General features: G+C 34.2%; 1 protein-coding gene across 13 annotated transcripts in view; it reads right to left on the bottom strand.

Moving 5' to 3' along the window:
* Positions 1 to 21,234, bottom strand: part of MBNL2 (muscleblind like splicing regulator 2) — a 179,326-nt gene that overhangs the window by 58,124 nt on the left and 99,968 nt on the right. For all 13 annotated transcript variants that reach the window (XM_023500527.2, XM_031958568.1, XM_023500524.2 and 10 more), the window contains exon 3: positions 4,631 to 4,795. In XM_023500527.2, the coding sequence (XP_023356295.1) occupies positions 4,631 to 4,795 (165 nt within the window). The remainder of the gene's footprint in view (positions 1 to 4,630; positions 4,796 to 21,234) is intronic.

Genomic DNA, 21,234 nt, shown 5'->3' with positions numbered 1-21,234 from the left:
TTCAAGATTCACTAGGCTAAAGTCTTCATATCCTCATAAATTCCATTTGCAATAGGATGATACCTCCCTTTCATGGTGGGAAGGGTTCAAAACAGAGCAGGTCAAAGTTCATGCTCTGATCAATTGTGAAACTAGACCCCTGAGTGGAAGGCCCTACTTAGGCAAGACAGGAAGATTTCAAAACAAACAAACAAATGAAAACCTGAACTTGTATTAAGATATTTTTAATGTTTAAATCCCACAAAATGGGAAATTTAAATTTAAGATTTAAATATATCATTATGAAATAATGATTGTGCTTTCTGGTTAAGTAATACTGAAAACCATATCTATATGTAGATTTTTTCAAAGAAAAATTTTACTAAATCATGGTAAACTATATAAACTATCTAGAAATACTGTCACAACTTAGTAGCTTAGTCATTCCACAATGCACAAATAAAAGAAATGAAAGTTGATTCCAAATTAGATGCCTAATTTTGCCTTTTAACTTTCTGTATTGACCTGGATTAAATATTATACTTAGACATTTTACTTTTATAACCAGTCATTACATTAACATTTTTTTTTCAGAATAAAGGGCTATCAAAGAGAAATATCCAGAAGAAATACGCTCTTTGTTTTAGATAAATAAAAACAATATAAATGTCTTTAGGGTTCTTATTGTTGCCCTTCTAACAAAGCTTGGAAAATATCTCCCCCAATTTTTCATGATAAATCTACCAATTTGGAAATGTTTCATAGAACTCTGGATCTAGAAATAACCTTATGCAACATTTGATTGAATCTTCTTATTTTAGAGATGAGAAAACTGGGCCCAGCAAGATGGAGGGCCTTTTGGGATTAGAGTTAGAGTTAGAGTAGGGAGCTGGAAGTCAGGAGGCACATTCAGAGTTAGGGTTTGGATTAGCTCAAACTCCAAAGATGCAAAGACATAGAACTAAGATTGGAACCCAGATCTCCTGACTCCTTTTCCATCAACTTATCTGAATATTCTATAATGCCTCTTAACTTCACATATTATCGATTACATTAAATCAGATAAATAAAATAACTTCAGTTTCTCAACTGTAAAATGGGAGAAGGAAATAGCAAATCACTCTTGTGTCTTTTCCAAGACAACCTCAAATGGGGTCATTAATAGTCAGACATGGCTGAAGTAACTCAACAACAAAAATGTTCCAGAGGGATTGTCGCTACTAGGGTCAGTGAAAGCCCATGAGCCAGACCTTTTCTGAGAAAAGAGAAAAAGAGAAAGGGGTGTTTTACATGAAAATGGAACCTGGAAGTACAAGAGAATAGAGACCAGGAATACAGTAATGATTAAAAGTAAATAATACAACAGAAAGAAACAGGCAGTTATAGAAAAAGGAGAAAGGTAGAGGAAAGAAATTATTATTTCAGGGGGAAAATGTCATCTACTCAATAATGAATAAGATAATACAGAGAGACATCTGTTGGATAAACATCAGAGACACTAACAGTGGATCTCAGATATGACTGATCAGAATCAAAAAAGAGAGGTATACAAGAGACTTTTAATTTTTTCCTGCTGACTTTGGAATGGAAAATAAGGATAAAGTACTATGTGACAGAACACAGTAAATAGAGCAAGAGTTGACTATAGTCAGCAAAAATGAAATGCATTAAATTGAGCCTCCAAGTAAAAAAAGGGTGATTCAAAAGGCTTGCAATAAACCTTGCTGAAGGTGAAGGCTGAAGTTTGGACGCTTCAAAAGATCAACATTTACAAAAGGCAGTCATGTGTTTTATAAAGTATTAATGCCAAGTAAGGATGGGAAGAGTGGTTGAATATTTGGGAATAGTATAGATAATAGTACAAAGTTCCAGTGGCTCAGAGGCAAAATAAAACGCCAATAGTAGCAATAACAAAAATGAGAAAAAGCAGTATTAGAACCCTAATACTTGGGATGCATATTTTCTACTATACCTTAGTACATTTATTGAAAATACACATTCATGGGAATATATTCTAGACAATCCTTTAAAAAATAAGGAATTAGCAAGGAGATGGAAATAAGACCCTTCTTAAAAAGGGGAATTACAAATCAGTTTGAATGTAATGGTGTTGACTAGATGGCTTAGTGGATAACTTACTAGACCTGGAGTCAGAAGGATGTAAGTTCAAATCTGAGGCTCAGATATATTTTCTAACTGTGTGACTCTCAGTAAGTCACTTAACTTCTGTTTACTTTAGTCCACTGAAGAAGGAAATAACAAATCATTCCAATATCTTTTCCAAGAAAATGCAATGGACAGCATTGGTGTACTATAGTCAATGGGGTCAAGAAGAATCATACAACTGAATAACAATGAACTAAAGAGAAGGCAAGAATGACTATCCGTGGGTGTGCCAGAAAAATAGATAATACTATTATCAAAATTTATATAAGAAAAGGCTAAACTAAAGAGAAACATATAGATACAGAGAAAATAGTAATAAAAGTATACTTAAGGATCTTGGGATCTCTCTGCTCACTGACTTTAAAAATCACCTACTTGACCACCATTAAGGAAAATCTTTATTTTTTCTTCTTCATTTTATCCTAGTCAACAAAACTACTCCATCACTTAAAGTCTAATTCTTCCACAAATCATTACTCCTTGATCAGTAAGAGGTCAGATTGCTGAAATCATAACTTTATTTTCCCAGATATGCCTCCTGTGAACTCAACTCTTCTAGCTTTCCAGTAAGCTGGAGAGATTTTAAAGCAAAAGGATGTATTTGTTTCCATCATAATTAGAACATATGATCCGATAAAACAGGACTGTCTTTTGTATGCCCTGTTCAACATCTAGCAAATGTGTTTCTCAGTCAATATGAAATTAATCACAGGCTTCTGGTAACTGGATTATGTAGCACTTACTCAGATGGACAAAGGGAATACTGTAACTAGAAAATGAAAGTGAGAGGCACTTAACATAGGAAAAAAATGATCATAATGAACAACATTATCAGAAGAGGAAGGCTGGGCTTAAGTATTCCTTAGTCCACATAGGATTGCTCTATAATCTTGGGCAGTGTGTACTATACAAAGGCATGGAAAATTTAGGGATGGACTAATGCATCTAATCCTCAAACAAATAAGAATATATTCAAGCATATTCCTATCCAAAGCATGCTATTTTAATTTGGGGGCTTTCAGTAATATATAATTTTTGACACAATAAAGACTGATTTTTCTAACAATAGTGCCTTTTGTGTGTGTGCTTTGCTTTCAAACCTCCAAAGACTCACATAAGTGTTTTTTTTTTTTTTAAATTGGTCTTTTTCAACGAACAATTCATAAACATGATTCAAACCTACTAGAGTCAAATATATTCCCTCTGCCAATCTCTTGTTTGCATTTCTGAAAACAATCGGCAACTCTTTAGGGAAAATCAGTGCTTTCAAACATTATGTAAAGAGGGGATGAACATGCATTTTACAAAATAAGTGTTTATAAGCTTATTGCTTTCCTTCCCTTCCTCCCCCACTCCTAAGAATTCAGCCTTGGGGCCCCTTTCACCAACCACATCCTTAGAGAAGGAATCCTGAAAAATGAGTTTGGAGTATGAGAACCTCATGGCATTGTTTACCTTCTATGAGCTAATCCATAACTTAATTTTCCCTCCGTGGTCTGCTATCTTATGTCTGTACATATGCCTCTGATATTGCCAAAAGGACATTCCAAATATTAACATTCTTTCCACAAAGCATCAGTCTGGGCTAAGTGGAAAGTTTAGAACTCAAAGAGATCCTAGATATTTGATTTAATCCAATCCTCTCTAAGTTGAAAAGAAGTGAAAGGAACTCTGGAATTGATGTCATGAAGACTTGGTTAAAATTCTGCTTCATACTTACAAGCTGTCCCTCTAGCTAAGTCTCTTTACCTCTCTGTTCTTTAATTTTTTCATCTGTTAAATAAATAGGTTGAACCAAACAACCTTTGGGGGCCCTTCCAGCACTAATAAAACTGATTTAACAGTTAATAAGTAGCAAAGCAATATTTTGAATCCAATATACCTGACCCCAATCATAAATCAATCAACAAAATTTATTAAGCCCCTACTATGTGCCAGGCCCTATGCTAATTACTGGGGATATAAGAAGAGGAAATAGTTCCTCTCTTCAAAAAGCTTACAATCTAATGGAGTGAAAAGGTTAATGGAGGGAAAAACAGTTGTCCTATAAGGTTTTGAAATCAATGATAATAAAACAGACTAAGTTTACCATATGGGTAAATACTCTTATAAAATAAGGTTTACCAAATTCACCACTAAGTTGCCACTTCTTACTTTTCCATTAAATCACAAGAAAATAATACATGGGAGAAATAAATAAATTGAATAGCCATTTCCTGACTGTCAATACATAGAATTTATGACTAGTCCAAGGTTCTTTGATGTAATTTAGAGAATTGCTCTTTGTAAACCATGCCATTATACTTGTTGCCAGATAAAGATATACATGACCCTTTCCTAGCATCTCTGAAGCTACTAGATTATATTAGCTTTGGTCCCAATTAAAGTGTCAGCATTTGGAGGACATTTTTTTTCAGGTCAATAAGGTTCTGATTGTTCCCACACTTTTAACCATCAGTCCCATCATTAGATAAAATGTACTCACAACTGGATGAAGTGGTGTTCCTGGAAACATAAATTGCATCTGCTGGGCAAGCATTGCTGCTGCAGTTTTTTGTTGGATCAAATTGTTCCTCCCGTTAATTTCTAGTTGGGTTTTTAAATGTGTCGGTGGGTGAAGATACTTGCAGTTCTCCCTTGAGCAACGACCCTATAAAGGAAATATTCAAAAAAAAAAGAGAAAAATTAAAGCTTCTAAAAAGAGCTCAATATAGCTGCTATACAAAGTCTATGATGGACCCAGGAACATGTCCCCCTTTCTTTTCTCCAGGGCACTTTGAGGAGGGCATAACATCTAACTGCGGTCCTTTCAGAGGGGAGACAGAAGCTTCCTTAATTTATTGCTAGGACACTTTCACTGAAAACATGGCCCAGTAAATTGTTTCAGGCAGGCTAAAAAGAGCTTCTGCTCCAGGTGAACATTACAAAGAATAGAAATGAAAGGGGAGGACAGACACACTCTAGGCTGTTTCTCAACAGATGGGTTAGAATGGTTGTTATACACTGGTTAGAAGAGCTAGACAGTACAGTAGATCGTGCTGGACCTAGAGAAAGGAGCCTGTCTGGACCTGGGGTAAGTGCTTGGACCTAAATTAAAATCAAGTTTCAGGAGCATACTAGCTGTGTGACCCTGCGTAAGTCACTTAACTCTATTTGCTTTCATTTCCTCATTTGTAAAATGAGCTGGAGAAGGAGATAGCAAAGCACTCAAGTATTTTTGTCCACCAAATGGGGTCATGAAGCGATGGACATAACTGAAAAAAAAAACTGAACAGAAAAAAAATGAGAATAATAATGATACCTACCTTCCAGGGTTGTTTAAATGAGATAGAATTGATGAAGCACTTTGCAAACCCAAAGTGCTATATAAATGTACTTATTATTGTTAAACTGATTTATTTGTATGAGATAGAAGTCAAGGTAAATATTGGCAGAATGGAGAATAATCCTCCACTAGTGTCCTACTTCAAACTTTTCTTCTTATTTCTACCAACTACCTTTCCAGGTTTACTGTTATTTTACTCTTTTTTACATTTCAGCCAAAGGGCCCTGCTTACTGTATCCTATTACTAGATAACATTCCATCTTCTATTTCTATGCTTTTGCATAAACTATTTCTCATTTCTGGAATATCCAGTGGTATTTCTCACTGGCTGTGAGACCCTGAGCATAAGGTTTCATCTCAGAGCCTCAGTGTACTTACCTGTAAAATGGGAATAATAATACTTACATTGTCAAATGATACATTTATGAGGAATGTACTAATATATAAATATAAATTATTATTACTCTGATTTATATTCCTACATAGAGTAGATCAAGAATTCTTATATTTTTTGTGTGTGTCATAGACCCCTTTGCCAATCTCATGAAACCCATGGAATCCTTCTTAGAATAATGTTTTTAAAGGCAAAAGATAAAATACATAGGATTACTAAGGAAACAAATTACATTGAAATATCAAATACATACAAATGTATAACATTTATAACATGCAAATATACATATATAAATATACACATGTATAAACAGTGTGGATTATCTAGTCAGGATTCCTAACCGAGGATCTGTAAACTTAACAGATACACAAACAGAGAGAGACATAGACATAGATCTCTCTCTCTCTGTGATCTCTGTCTCTCTCTTTCCCCCTTCCTCAGGTTTACAGACCCCCAAGTTAAGAATCTTGGCTAGATGATTTCTAAATATCCTTAATTTATGATTAAGGATCTTATGATTCTGTGTGTTTTCCAGGTTAGCTATTTATATTGCCCAAATTCACCAGATAAATGCTTTTTCCTTATCAGTGAAATAGTAATGAGAGGAGTATAGGAAAAAAGATGCTCCTTGGCAACAAATGAGAAATTAGTAAAAAGCGAAGCTTTCAAAGTGTTTGCCCTTTAAGTTTCTGTAGTTGATTGCAGACTATATGAATCTGAACCTCTCTAAGAATTCTAGAACAGGTACACTGATTTCCATGAAGTATAAATGCCTAATAGTAAAGCTACTAAAGGTGTGTGTGTGTGTGTGTGTGTGTGTGTGTGAATGCACACACAGGTACACATGCACATGCTAGGAGAATATGCATGCTACAATTTGTTCTATTGGGTGACAGCTGTGCATGGCCTAAATAGTAATAGAATTTGGAATGAAATGAGATTTGAACTTTACTCTCCTAAATAACAATATTTTTATGCATCATCTATTTGGAATGAAGTGTTCATTTTAGGTGATAAAAAAGTTCCTAGAAAATTAATATTGAAATCAATATACATTAACTATCATTATGATTGGGTCCTTAATAATTATTTTTTATTTGTCTACCAGCCATCAAGGGAATGATTTTGTTTACAACACTCATTAAAAAGTGGACACACTCTGTAGATAAAGGAAGAGGAGACATGACCTCTAATTCTTAATATTTATATTGTTAACATGCTTTTTACAGACTTAGTTTGCTTTTGGACAACTTACAATTGATTTGGTCTTTCCTAAACAATTACAGGTTCTATGCTCAGATACAGTGAGTCTGTTTTTATGGAGAATAGAGAATCTTCCAGTGAGAGCACTGCAGCAGTATATGTGTGAAAAAGATGGAGCTGATATTGGATATGTAATTTTCTCTCCCTCAGTGAGTAGCTTTAAACACTACAAAGCCCATAATTCTCTTTCTTGGTCCATATTAGTATTGGTATCCAAAATGCTTAATGCACACATAGGTATGTATGTATAAACATCTGTATATATATATATATACATATATATATATATATGTATGTTTATGTGTGTGTCTGTATATATATATACAGACACACACATAAACACGCATATATGCACATACACACATATTCCTAAGTATTCAGGGAAATATCATATACCTGTGAGTCAAATGAATAAAAAAGTCTGGTATTAAGAAAAAGAAAAAAAAAAAAGAAAGAAAAAGCATAGCATTTCATAGATTGAGTTACATTTCTATACAACAACCAGTTTAGCTATTAACATCTGGCCCCTAATGTAATTATCTGTATGACGGCTAATTTTATTTCTATATTAGATACATCGAGAAGACAAAAAAACTGTTTAGGGTGAAAAACAACATTTGCTTGAGAACACCAGGTATTATACTGAACTGGTCAGTAATTTATTAATAGAACTACTAATGTTTCCATGTGAGTTAATACAACTTCCTAATGTGCCTTCCTCATTCCCAGTAAAAAAAAATGTGCAATATTGCCTTTCATAGCAGAATAGATTGGGTTGGAAGAATTAGTATCTGAGAATGAATGTAGGTCTTTGGGGGCATTATGTATTATTTAGTTGACTCTGTAAATGAAACTGCAGTACTGAGCAGAAGAAAATAAGTATTATTGATGACAAGATGATAGATGCTTACAGATGTTGCAGAATCATCCAGGCATATAATAATTTTTTGTTAGGTTTATGTTATGGGGAGTGGAGCCTATTTAATATCTGAAAGTTTATGCCAAACATAGTTTAAAATGATTTCTGTAATACATTTATGCATATATTTAACATTATCTTAAGAAGAATAGGGTAAGTCTCTAGAAATACTCCATCCAAAGATGCCTTGGATTAAATAATCACTTTTGAAGTATCTCACCCATGAATAGATACATATATTCTGAGAATAACACTGAAGGATATAATAAAGCAAAATCTTGAGATAAACTCTTAGGCTTTGAAAATCTCAAAATAAAAACATTTTCATGGAAAGGAGTGAGCTATTTGTTATAGTAAACAATTTGCAAGAAAATACTCATGCAGACAGAACAGTTGATAGAAAACATATCATTATGCAAACATGACTGAATGGCATACAGTGTATCAGACAAGAACTAAAGAAAGTGTGGGTATAGAAATACAAGGTGTGCTTGGATACATTGATGGAAAAAAATATTTGCATGTCAGGAAAAAACCTCTGATTTTTATACTACAAATGGGGGGACAACACATTTTTCTGGAGAGAACTAGGACAAGTTGTACTTTTAATCATTTTCTTCCCTTTTGGTAATCTGACTTATTCCTTCTATACTCTCTATCTGTGTCTCTATATCATTGTCCTTCTTAGTAGTTTATTTTTTTAAAAAAATGTGGCAGAAACAGGGGAGAAACCAAAAAAATCTGTTACTGAATTATGGCAAATCCAGGCATTTTTATGTTTACAATGCCATATGAATATGAAGGAGGTGAAGAAAAGGAAAAGATTTTACTAAAAAGTGTAAGATATAGGTAGAGTCTTCCAGCACATTTTGCTCAAAGTATAGGCAGCAATGAAAAGCAGACTGGATTTAACAGTTGGAAAATACTTGGTTCAAATCTGAGCTTCAGAACTTACTAAATGTATTATTGTTTTTCAGTTGTTCAGTCATGTCTGACTCTTTGTGACTCTATTTGGAATTTTCTTGGCAAAGATACTGAAACGATTTGTCATTTTCTACTCCAGCTCATTTTATAGATGAGGAAACTAAAACAAATGGGGAGAGAAGTATTGCTCTGGATCATGTAGCTAATAAATGTCTGGGGCCACATTAAAAATCAGGTCTTCTTGACTCTAAACCCATCACTCTATCTACTATGCCATCTACCTGCCCTACTGGCTATAGGGCTATAGGTAAAATCTTTCCTTATCTATACTATGAAATTAACAATACAGGACTTGCACTCACCATGTTATAGGGGTTTTTTGTTTGTTTGTTTGTTTGTTTGGTAAGAGAAATGTTTGGCAAATCTCATAGCTCTGTATCCATAAAAAACATTGTTATTTTTTAAGAAAATTGGTCACCAAAAAATCATTTAATGAAGTATAGAAGATCAGTGGTTCTGCATTGTGACTTCATTGACATAGAGAACTCCAGACCAGGCTGGAGATGCAGATCTTTAGATGCTCAGGAACTTAGAGATATGTCTGAGGCACTGAGAGGTCATCTAATCAACATGTATCTGAGGCAGCCCTTCAACAAAGGTCTTCACGATTATAAGGTTGATTTTTTTTTTACCAACTTGCCATATTACCTCTTTGAAAGAACTAAATAAGGTGAAAATACTACATATACCTTAATAAATCATTATTTTAAAGGATCTGGTCCATTAGCAAACTAACCAATTCCCCAGTCATCTTTGTGTATAATGCAATATGAATTTCCTTAAAGATGTAATGTTGCCAATATTTTCATTTCTGTGCTTCAAAGTGAGTAATGGAACTTTAATTTTCATAGGAATCATTGCTCTACTGAGAACTAAATAAGATAAACTATATTTGTTAAGTTATACTATTTGTGTAGCACAGTATTACTACTGTAGGTGTTGAAGGAGAATTTCAATGAAACATAAGATATGAGATATCCCTGACCAATATAGGGAAGTAAGAAGCATACAAGAAAAAAAAATAACCTCAAATTAATGTAGTACTAGTGAATCTTGTCAAGTTTAGCAAGCATTTATTAAGTACTTACTATGTACAATTTTCCCCTTGAAGTCAGGAAGACCCTATTCAAGTTCTACTTCTGAAATAATGATGATGTGACCTTTGGTAACTCATTTAACTTCTCAGGGTCACAGACAACTCCCTAAGACTGTTAATTGCAAAGAAATCACCAAAAAAAATTCATTACTGAGAATTTCTTACACTAATAAAATTATGAGATTATAGATTTTGAGGTGGAAGGGAAAGAATTCAATCCACTCTTTTTATAGAAAAAAACTGAGGCAATCAAAAAGTCAAAAGTACAGTAAAAAAAAAAATATAGAGGATACTACGTTGCTAAGAATACAAAGACTCAGTAAAATAATCCTTGTTCCTAAGGAGTTTACATTCTTCTGGCAATAGAGAGTGGGGAGTCAGGTTATAATATGCAAATACAGAAATATAATCATAATCATCTGGAGAGAAAGAGAATACAACTTATAATTGTAACTAGAAGAAATTAAGGACAGACATTAATGAATAAGCAGTAATACCCATATTGATTCATATGATGATGATCCATCCCCTACAGTCATAAAGGTTAAAGAATACTATTTCTCTACCACCTGACACTCTGGGAAGGGTCTTTTGGGTACAGTGATAATAAAGAATGTAGAAAATCTGGTTCTGTAAGTGAGTTGTCAAGAAACAGGTGAGCTACAACATAATTGCTGTTTTCTAGATCTGTATCTACCTATACAAAGTCATACAGCCAAAAGGACTGAAATACATCAAGCTCAGGGAAATTCTAACCCACATAGGAAAATAGTGTTAGTATGTGAGGATGGGAAATGTCTTCCTTTTGCCTCACTTTAAACAATGAGGACGTCTCTTTATAAGTAGCCTAATTTCTATATGCATTTCAATTTTTTTTTCTCCAAATGCTTGGATAAGAAGCATTTTTATAAAAGCCATAGGAGATGATACAAAGACAGGAGGGAAAGCTAATATATAGTAGAGTCAGGATCCAAAAAAGATTTCAAATAACTGGAATATTGGGGTGCAATAATGTGCAATTTAAAAGAGAAATGTATGGTAATAAAAACATTGAAAATAAAATGGGTGCATTTAACATTGGACTTTCTCACTTCCTCCTCCTGTTTCTCTCCTGACTTATTTCATTTATTGTCACTATCATTTTCCTAGTTACCCAAAGTTTCAAGGGCATTTTGGATTCCTCCTCCCTTGTCCCCATATTCAATCATCTTTCAAATAATATTTGTTCTTTCCTTCCATTCTCTCTACTCCACATTTCCTTTAATCTTCCCATGTCACTAGTCTTCTTCAGGCCTTCATTATGTCTTATTCTCATCTGAACTACTGCAACAGTTTTCTAACTGATTTATTTACTTCTAGTCTCTTTTTACTTTAATATATTTTGTAGACAAGGACCTGGTTAATCTCTTTTTTTAATCATTCTGATAATTTTACTTTTCAGATTAAAAAAATGAAAAACCTCTTTAGACACTTTTTTAGTCATATTTTAACTCCCATTCCTCCCCAGAAAATTCATTGTATTTGAGGAAAAATCAGTGAACTTTGGGAGTCTAGTGTTTAGCCCTGTCTATAGTTCAGCTGAGCCAAGAAGACAAACATAATTATCAATATTAGCGGAGACAGTGTTATATAATGGAAAGATGACTTGATTTACTGAAAAGAGGACTTGAGTTTGGATGTCCATTCTGCTAACTTATTTATCCGTGCGATCATGAGCAAATCATTTAAATTCCCTGGGTTTCAGTTTTGGTATTTTGTTTTTCATTAGTAAAATGAAATGGTTGGACTGAATTATCTCTTTTATCCTTCTAGTTCTACATTCTATGCATATGATAAAGCTTCATGGCATATACCACCTGACTTATTTTTGACTGCATTTGTTAATCTCCGCTAATGAACAGCTGGCTTTTAAAAAATACATAATAATTTCAGTTTACAATTTTCAAAGCTGTTTGGCTTATCTGTAATTCTATTGGACATTCTGTTTTTTTCCTTGAATTTTTAATAATAATAGCTTTTTATTTTCAAAATATATACAAACATTTACCTTTGCAAAACCTTGTGTTCCAAATTTTTCTCCCTCTGTTCCCCCCATTCCCTCCTCTAGACAGCAAGCAATCCAATATATGTTAAACATGTACACTTCTATACATATTTCCACATTTATCATCAGCATTCTATTTTAGCTCTACACTTGACCTGGAATGTCCTCCATGGTAGCCTGGACACGGGGTCATCCAAGATCTACTTGAAGCATTCCAGAAGATAGAGACCCTATTACCTCCTAAAGCAGCTCATTCCACTTATAAATAGTTCTTATTAGGAAATTTCCCCCTTAATATCAACTATTCTAAGTAACTTCTTGTCATTGAGCCTACTTCTATTCATAGAGAACAAGCAGCAAAGTTTGGTCCCTCTTCTCCACAATAGTCCTTATAAACATCTGAAGTCATCTATCATAACTTTCTTAAGTCTCTATTCTCTATGTTAAACATTCCAAATCCTTTAACTGATTGTTGATATGGCATGGTTTCCAAATCCCTTTGTTATCCTAGATGGACTTCTCTAGGTGTGCTTCTTTTTGATAATGTCCTCTTGTAAATGCCATTCCTCATGCTTAATACTACATTCCAGATTGTCTGACTGGAGCATGATATACCCAGAATAAAATTCCTATTTTTCTGAAAACTACATTTTTATTAATGCAGTCCATGTGTGAATGATCTTATTAGATTGCCATATCAGTTTCCTGACCCATACTAAATATCCCCAAAGTTTTACGTATTTACATGCTTTTTTCATTCTATATTTTTGGAAATCAAGAATAACTTTAAAAAAAATAGCTAGTGTTTATAACATTTGAAAACTTACAAAATATCTTACAAATATTATCTCATTTTATCCTTACAGCAACCCTGGGAGGTAGATGTGATTATCACCCTGATTTATAGATAAGGAAATAAATGACCTGCCCAGAGTCACTCAGTTTGTTCTGTCTGAGGCTGGATTTAACTATAGTGAAAGAGTGAAAAAGTGAATTTGACATTCACTGTAACTATTCACTATAAATATTGTATTTTATCCACTGAATGATTTTGTTGACCATTACAATTTATTATATTTAATCCATTTTTCTAGTGTATTGAGAGCCTTTGGGGTTATGATTCATATTTGCTAGTACCTTGAAATTCAGTTGACTCTGATTGTTTGAAATCATTAAAGGAATATAAATAAAATATATAATATTTCCCAAATTTATATATATATATGTGTGTGTGTGTGTGTGTCTGTGTGTGATTGTGATACCCCTTCAAATCTGATTTTTAATCATTGATTTGGTGCAGCCTCAGTCAAACTGAGACCTGTTGAAGATCTTAGCTTAAAAGTCTCCCATTTCATCCAGGACCATCTCCAGTTGTTCTGATCTATATCTAGCCACTAGACCCAGATGGCTGTGGAGGGGAAAGTGATCTTGCCCAGATCTCCCTCACTTAAATCCAATTCACTTGCCTGACATGGTATCACTTCCCTGATGTCATGGACCTCTTTGTGAATGAAGGACAAACAACAACAATAACAATAACAATTTTATACAGATTGTTTCCAAAAGTCTTAGCTATTAAAACTTAAAACTACAATAAAAATTTGGGAAATATTATATGTCTTCCTCTCTCGTTCACCAAAACCTGGCCTTTATTTATGGATTATATCTCTGGCAACCTTTGCAAAACTAAATGTTATTTCATCCATTCTATCTGATTCACAGGAATAGAAAGGGAGTTGGTTACTCCTTGTCCCCATGGCTACATTTAAGCCTCGACTCTTATCATCATTTAGCAAACTCTGCTTCTTTGAAATTTCATGCCTCCAAACTAATCCTCTTCCTCCCACTGCCAGCCTTCAAGCTTGGTTGTAATCCCTGTAGTCCGCTTGTGGTCCCTAGGAAACTCTTAGAATCATATTATCTTATTGCTGAAAGGAGCCTGAGAGATCTTGTAATGCAGTCTCTCAATTTGCAAAGGAGGAAAATCAAGTAAGTTCAATTGACTTAGTTAAATCTGACCTTACTTAATTAATCTTGCTAGAGCTGCACTATGCTTCACATTCTAACTAGTCATCCACCAGAGTATCAGGATCTATCTAGGCATTTTTCCACCTGCCCTGCCACCTTGTGTGGGATTTCTATGTGCTGTACACCTCTTGTTCTGTTAAGAGTAACCAAATCAATACTACCATTGCTACTGAAGAAGGCAGGGCAGTCAAATGTTCCTTGGTTCCATTCACAATCACTAGACAATCCAAATCACAACTGAGCTACATCATGTATCATTTTCCCCTATTAGAATGTAAGAATCTTTGAGGGCAGAAACTCCTTTTTATATTTGAATTCCAAGTGTTTATTCAATGCCCAGAATATAATACTTGCTAATTTTTTAAAATACATTCATTCATCCATCCCTCCATACATGCATTCATTTCTACTTTTTTTTTTTAAGAAATATGATCACTGGATATGTGTATACTCAAATCTTTTATTCTATACTTCAATATTTCTTGATATCTTCCCATATGATTTCTAGTTCTGGGGGATGAAATGGCTTTCTTTCTTGTTAAGGCTGATTCTACCCACCTATATATCTGATCAGATTCTCTTATCTGGGGTCATGCTCCATCAAACATTTCTTCTAACTTTCTCATCTTCACTCCCTTTCTATTGGTTTCATCTTGTCCAAAGAGCTCCAGTTATGGTGGTCTGTGAAGTTTATTTTGATTCCCAAAGTGGGTTAGTATTTTAGACAAATAAATACAATTGAAATTAATATAGATTTCCAAGCCAAAGTGAGATAAAAATAAAGGACCTTACTGCTCTTCAATCTCTTTTGTTAAGATGCCAGCACCAAACTCAGTGTGAAAATTGCTATAAAACTAAGTTACTAGCTATAATATTTTGAAAATCATCCACTTTCCTAAGTGCTAATTTATAAAATAGTCTTTATAATCCTTTTCCAACAAGGAAATAAATAGATTGCCATAGTTTCTGTGAATGGGGAAAATTCCTGCACTACATTTCACACAATCATGGTTTTCAGATACTTAAGTTGCTATATTAAATATCATTCAAGAGAATTTTTTACTCAAATAATGCAATCATGTTAATTTGTCATTATCATTATTCCCCCATTGAATTACTAAAGGAATAGTAGGAAAACCCCATGACTTTAAATGTCCGTACAAAAATGCCCAAAGTTTAGGCAATGAACAAGAAGTAGAGGTCTACTTCATAGGTCTTAGAGATGTCTATGCCTGAGCCATGACTCTCTGGATATGTTTATCTTGTTCAAAAAAAAAAAGGTAAAGGTTATGTGGAGGATATGGAGTAACTAATGTTTTGAGAAAATCCTGGAACCAGAAGTGAGAAGCATGCTAGAAAATACTTGGGTGAAGATCAATGGAGAGAGAAATTGAAATGATTTTGTCACTGGAACATACTATAACCATCCAGACAGAAAGAGGAAACTTTTGAAGAGTTTGTGAAATAGACCCAAGTCTGGTAAAAAACAAACAAACAAACAAAAAAACTGGATAGTAGTGATGGGAACCCATTATCTGCTAGATCTATCTCTCTGCAAAAAGAAAAGTAGCTAATAACTTTCTAAGTAGCTTGGTCATAATGTCATCCTTGAAAGTAGAGGAACCAACAAGGGGAATCCTACTATGGATCCAATTCTCATTAACGGGAAGGAATTAGTTGCTGGGGATGTGTGTGTGTGTTTGTGTGTGTGTGTGTGAGAGAGAGAGAGAGAGATTGAGAGAGACAGAGACAAAGAGAGAGAAAGAGAAAGAGACAGAGAGAGAGAGAGAGAGAGAGAGAGAGAGAGAGAGAAGGTCACTATGATGTTTCCTGGAATTTGTGGCAGAGAACTATAGGAGACGCAGTTATAGTCTGATGTGCACCTTATATATGGGACAAGCAGGTTTCAAAGAGTTCAAGAGGTTATAAGAGTAGCCAACATTTATATAATGCTTTTGAGTTTGCAAAGACTTAGCATATCATTTACATGTCAATTGATCTTCACAAAAGCCTTGTGAGGTAACTGATATTATTGGCATCATATTATAGAAGGAATGAAGGCTGAAAGAGGTCATATAATTAGTAATTACCTGAGACAAGATTTGAACTCAGGTGTACCTAACTCCAAGTCCAGTGTCCTATTGGCCATCCCACCCATCTATACAAAGATAGAAGCCCATGGACTAATATGTTTGAGGGAAAGTCAGTTCAAAAATGATTAGAAATGTTTATGAATGAAAATCTGAAGACAAAAGGGCAACAATTCCAATGAGGGGAAATCAGGGATCTGTCTGAAGGGAGTAATATGACTGCACAGGGAACTCACCAAACAATTTAATATTAAAAAAAACAAACAAAAACAAATATTCAAAAAATATATACAGAAAATAGAAGCATGGCCATGTAACAAAGAATGAATAAAAAAAAAGTACAATCCTTTCAAAATAATATCAGAAATGCTAAAGCTCACAATAAGCCCTTTTCAAGGGAAACTAAGAGTAACATAATATGTTGTTTTTTGTTTTGTTTTTCTCTATTAGGAGAAAAAATGAGACTCAGGGAAAGCTTAAGACCCTGCTTGGACAACATCTATAAAACGGAGTGAAAACTGTTCAGTCAAAACTTTAATTCTCATTTTTTTCTACTAAAGAAAATGACCTTTGCACTGGAAAACATAGAGCAAAAATGACTAACAGGGAGCTGATACTTAAGATAAGGAAGAAGATAGTAAAGAGCACCTAGCTGCTCTTGATGAATATGTCTCCTAGCCAACATGAATACATCCTCAAGTATTGAAAGATCAGATGATTGCTGAGCCAGTCATTATAGAAAAATCCCGAAAATTGTAGAGGTACCATAAAAATGGAGAAAGATGAATGCCTTTCCAACTTTCAGAAAAGGCAAGAAAACAAATTCAACAAACCATATGTTAGTGAGCTTAACTATAGGTGTGTGAGTCTTGTCGTTTTCAGTTTCACAATCTTCTCAAATATATCTCCTTTTCTCTGCTGACACAATTGTCATTCTAGGGAAACCCTCAACCCCTTGAGCTTAGAGTTTTGCAACAGAATCTCCTTACTGCTCACTCTAGTCCATCCTTCTCTCAACTATAAGCCTTATCATGTGACACACCTCTTCTCACCACACACCCTTTCACCCAACTTTTAGTCAATAAATAAATCCTTATTATCTATAGGTGCAAATATAAAATCCTCGGTTTGCTTTTTAGAGCTCTTTACAACCTGACCCTTTCTTACTTTTCCAGTATTCTTATACTTCATTCCTCATTACATACTCTATAATTTAGTTACACTGGCTTTCTTGCTGTTTCTTGCACACAAAAAAAATGAAATGCCATCCAGGAATAGGAAGGTGGCAGTCCTCTTGTACCCTAATCTCTTTAGGTCACATCTGGTGGTTTGATGTTCAGTGCTGGAGGTAGGAGAAAAAAAAAACAAAGAAATTAATAGTATATATTTTTAATTGTGTCTTCTTGTCTAAAGTCTCTAGGCCATTCTAAATCATCTTCCACAGAGTCATCAAAGTGATTTTCTGAAAATCCTAGTGGTTTATTTATTTTTAATATATTTATTTGTTATAGAATGTATACAATTACTAATACATGAATATAATTTATTAATAAGTAAATACACATATAATGGAGTACTAGTACATTTTTCTTTTACTTATAGAAGTACATTATCCAAACATTTTTGAGGCAGCTGCCTAGAGTTATTGTCACATGTATATTTTGTCTTCCTCCTGCTTAAAATTTCAGTAGAGAAATGCAATTGGGAAAATAAATTAAATAGATATTTGCATCCAAACACTTAGAATTTAGATCGACTTTATTAGTGATCTATTAAGTTCTAGAATCTTTAAAAATTTAAATAGATAAAACACCAGATTGCAGAAAGTCTCCTAGATTATCTATTCTAAATGAAGGATATAACAAATAAGAGAAAGCATTGTAAGGAAATCAACATTATGAGGGTTCTTTACATTCCTAGGCCACTGTGATCAATCAGAGCTGCCATCAGAATGAATCATTGCCTATTCCCAAGACATCATGCACAAATTTACCACTAGCACTCTCCTTTGATCTGTAATGGAAGTCAATTTATTTTATAATTCAACTGTTTTCCCCATGTATGCAACACAATTTTATAAGTTGTATAAAATATTATACTTCTTATTAGAACTTAGTATTTCAAAGATCTGGATTTCATCAGTATAGGTCCTACCTTAATCTAGGTAGACCCAAACCCTCTCCAGCAATATCACAAGATCACAGAAATACTGTCTTCATGAATTACTATGATCAAAAAAAAATCATCTTGATGGTCAGTGATGAGATTGTCCAAAGTTGATCTTGATCATTCTGTATTTTTCTTCAAACTCTTTATCAACTAGCTCCTTCACTGCAGTATAAAAATATAGCCAGATTTTTATCCTAGAGGCACCTACACTCATTGTTTTAATTTCCTTACATCCAAATCACTTCTCTACACCTTGGCAATTTGACTTCTGACCTAACCACTCAATCATAATTTCTTTCTTATGTGACAATATTAAATTTTAGCATGGGTATTAGAGAGAAGATAAGACTAGCACACTGGCTAGGATAGTTAGTTGATTAAAAGATAAAATAAAGAGATGAATTTCCTTTATGAATTCCTATTATGTAGTACTCAATAAAGAAGAACAAGAATAACTCCATCCTGGAACATCCTTGTATGATGAGCACATTTCTTTGAAAACACAAGAATATACTTTTTATACAATTTTAATTGTCATGGTTGCTCCAAGATGAAAGGGTTTTCTTCACTCCTCTCCTAAACCCACCCTCACCCTCAATCTTCCCTTCACTCCCAAGGTCTTGAGAACATGGCATAATGATGGACTATAGAGAGAGCCAGTCTTGTAATCAAGAAGACCTGCTTTTAATTATCCTTACCATATATTGGCAAGTACATATCAAATTGAATCTGAGCAATATCATAAAAAAGTATCTAAGACAGCTTTCTAAGACTATAAAAGTTGCAGAGTAAGTGTTAGTATGTACTTGTAAAGGGAGTTGCTAGGAAGTCCCTGTAAATTAATTTAAATTAAATAAAATCACACATTGGGTTAAAAATTTCCTTTTAAACTTAAGGTCATTCAACTAGAAAAAAACTTTGATAAGTTATTTAATTTATTCTCCCTCTTACTTTTGTCAGAAGAAAGGAAGTAGGGTAGATCCACAGTGTTCTTGCTATGATTTACACCTTGCCTCTAGGTTGCAAAGAAGATTTTTCTGACAATGTCTACATTTGGTCATCTGGCAATTCTAAGCGCATTCTGGGAGAGTGGGAAAATCTCAGGCCATAAAAGAAACTATGGCCAATTTAGTGTCATAAGCTTGAATTTTGAGTCCCATGCAAAACCTGCTAGCTGTGTGATCTTGGTCAAGTCATTAGCTATTTTGTATTTCAATTTCTTCATCTTTTAAATGGAGATATATTAGCATTATCTAGTTCAATGGGTTTGTAAACCTTAAAAGCACTATATAAATATGTGTTACTATTTTTATTATTATTTACAGATTTGTGATTCACTCTACATTCCTATATTCCCTTTTTCCTCAACTCAATTCCCTAGTGGCCTCTTGTACTTTCTGGAATTCCTGCTTAATAGAAAACACATTTGCTTTTTTTCCATTTCTTACATTTTGGGGCTCTCTCCAAGACCTGGCTCCTTTTTTCTTGACCACTCTTTCCAGCACTGATTGCAATGTAACTCATCCTCCCCAACTTATTGCTCAAAGTTGGGGAATTAGAATATTCCTTACTTCCTATCACCATTTCAAAGGTTCTCCTTTTATTACCATCACTTAGTAACCTCTCCTTTGAGGTTCACTCAATCCTTATCTACCACCAAATCAGAAATTTTTAGTTTTGATCTACCAACCTCCAAGACACTCCCTTTTCATCTTTGATGAGTTTAGTGCATGGTTCATAGTCTTCTCTCCTTGCCAATTCTTTCCTTCTTACTCTAAGTGTTTGATATACACATAGGTATTGAAATACTCAAACTTCTCCAGTTCCCTTATTTATTATGACCCTACTTCTTGATCCCACCTCTTTTATAAACCGAAATGATCATATCCTTGATCATGTCATCATCCACAAATGCATTCCTTCCTTATTCATGAATCTGATTGCAATCTATTGTCATTCCACTTTTCCCTTCGCCTTGAAACTGCAAACCCTTTTCTTCATCCTCTCTGTGATCTGCATTCCTTCTATTCCTCAGTTCTTTTTTCAAATCCTAACTAGTTTGCTTTCCTTCCTTCTCCATCCTGATTCCTTGGTAAGTCATTTCAACTTTATACTGTCCTCTACTCTCTAGTCTCTGCTCTCTTATCCCATCACTGATTCTGCCTCTCCAACTCTCAAAATTTTATTGTCCTCACTTCTACCATCCTCACTCTTACTCACAGGCTGCTGGATAAAGCTGGAGAATATCACAAGACTGCTGAGTCCACTGCACATGTGTCCACACAATCTTAACTGGGCCCTCCATGTCATAAGGCAATTCTTTTACATCTTCCTAATTAACTCACTATCTCACTCATAATAATGTTTCCAAAACTTGCCATCCCTCCTCAAAAACACATGCTTCTCTTTTCTCCCATCTTTTCAGCTTAAAAACCCTGCCTCATATTTCACTGGAAAAATTTAAGTCATTCCATGAGAGCTCATTCTTTCCCCCTTCTTTGTCTCACATCACCCAGATGCCATCTGCCACTACCAACTTCTTCACCCCGTCTTACATGAAGAGGTAGCCTGGGAAGAAATGGACATGAGTGTAGACAATATGAAAAGAGTCAGTAGACAAAAATCAACTGAAGGTAAGTGAGAGTGGAGATAGCAGAGGGAGACAATCTTTAGGAGGAAAGATGGTATGGGATCACTTAAACATGTGTAGAAGTTAGCTTTGTCAAAGAGTTCCTCAAAAAATAAAACCAATCCTCCTTTCATTTGTCCCAAATTGC

Source organism: Sarcophilus harrisii, chromosome 3, assembly GCF_902635505.1.
Source record: "Sarcophilus harrisii chromosome 3, mSarHar1.11, whole genome shotgun sequence".
NCBI lineage: Eukaryota > Metazoa > Chordata > Mammalia > Dasyuromorphia > Dasyuridae > Sarcophilus > Sarcophilus harrisii.
This window is presented reverse-complemented; position numbering and strand designations above follow the sequence as displayed.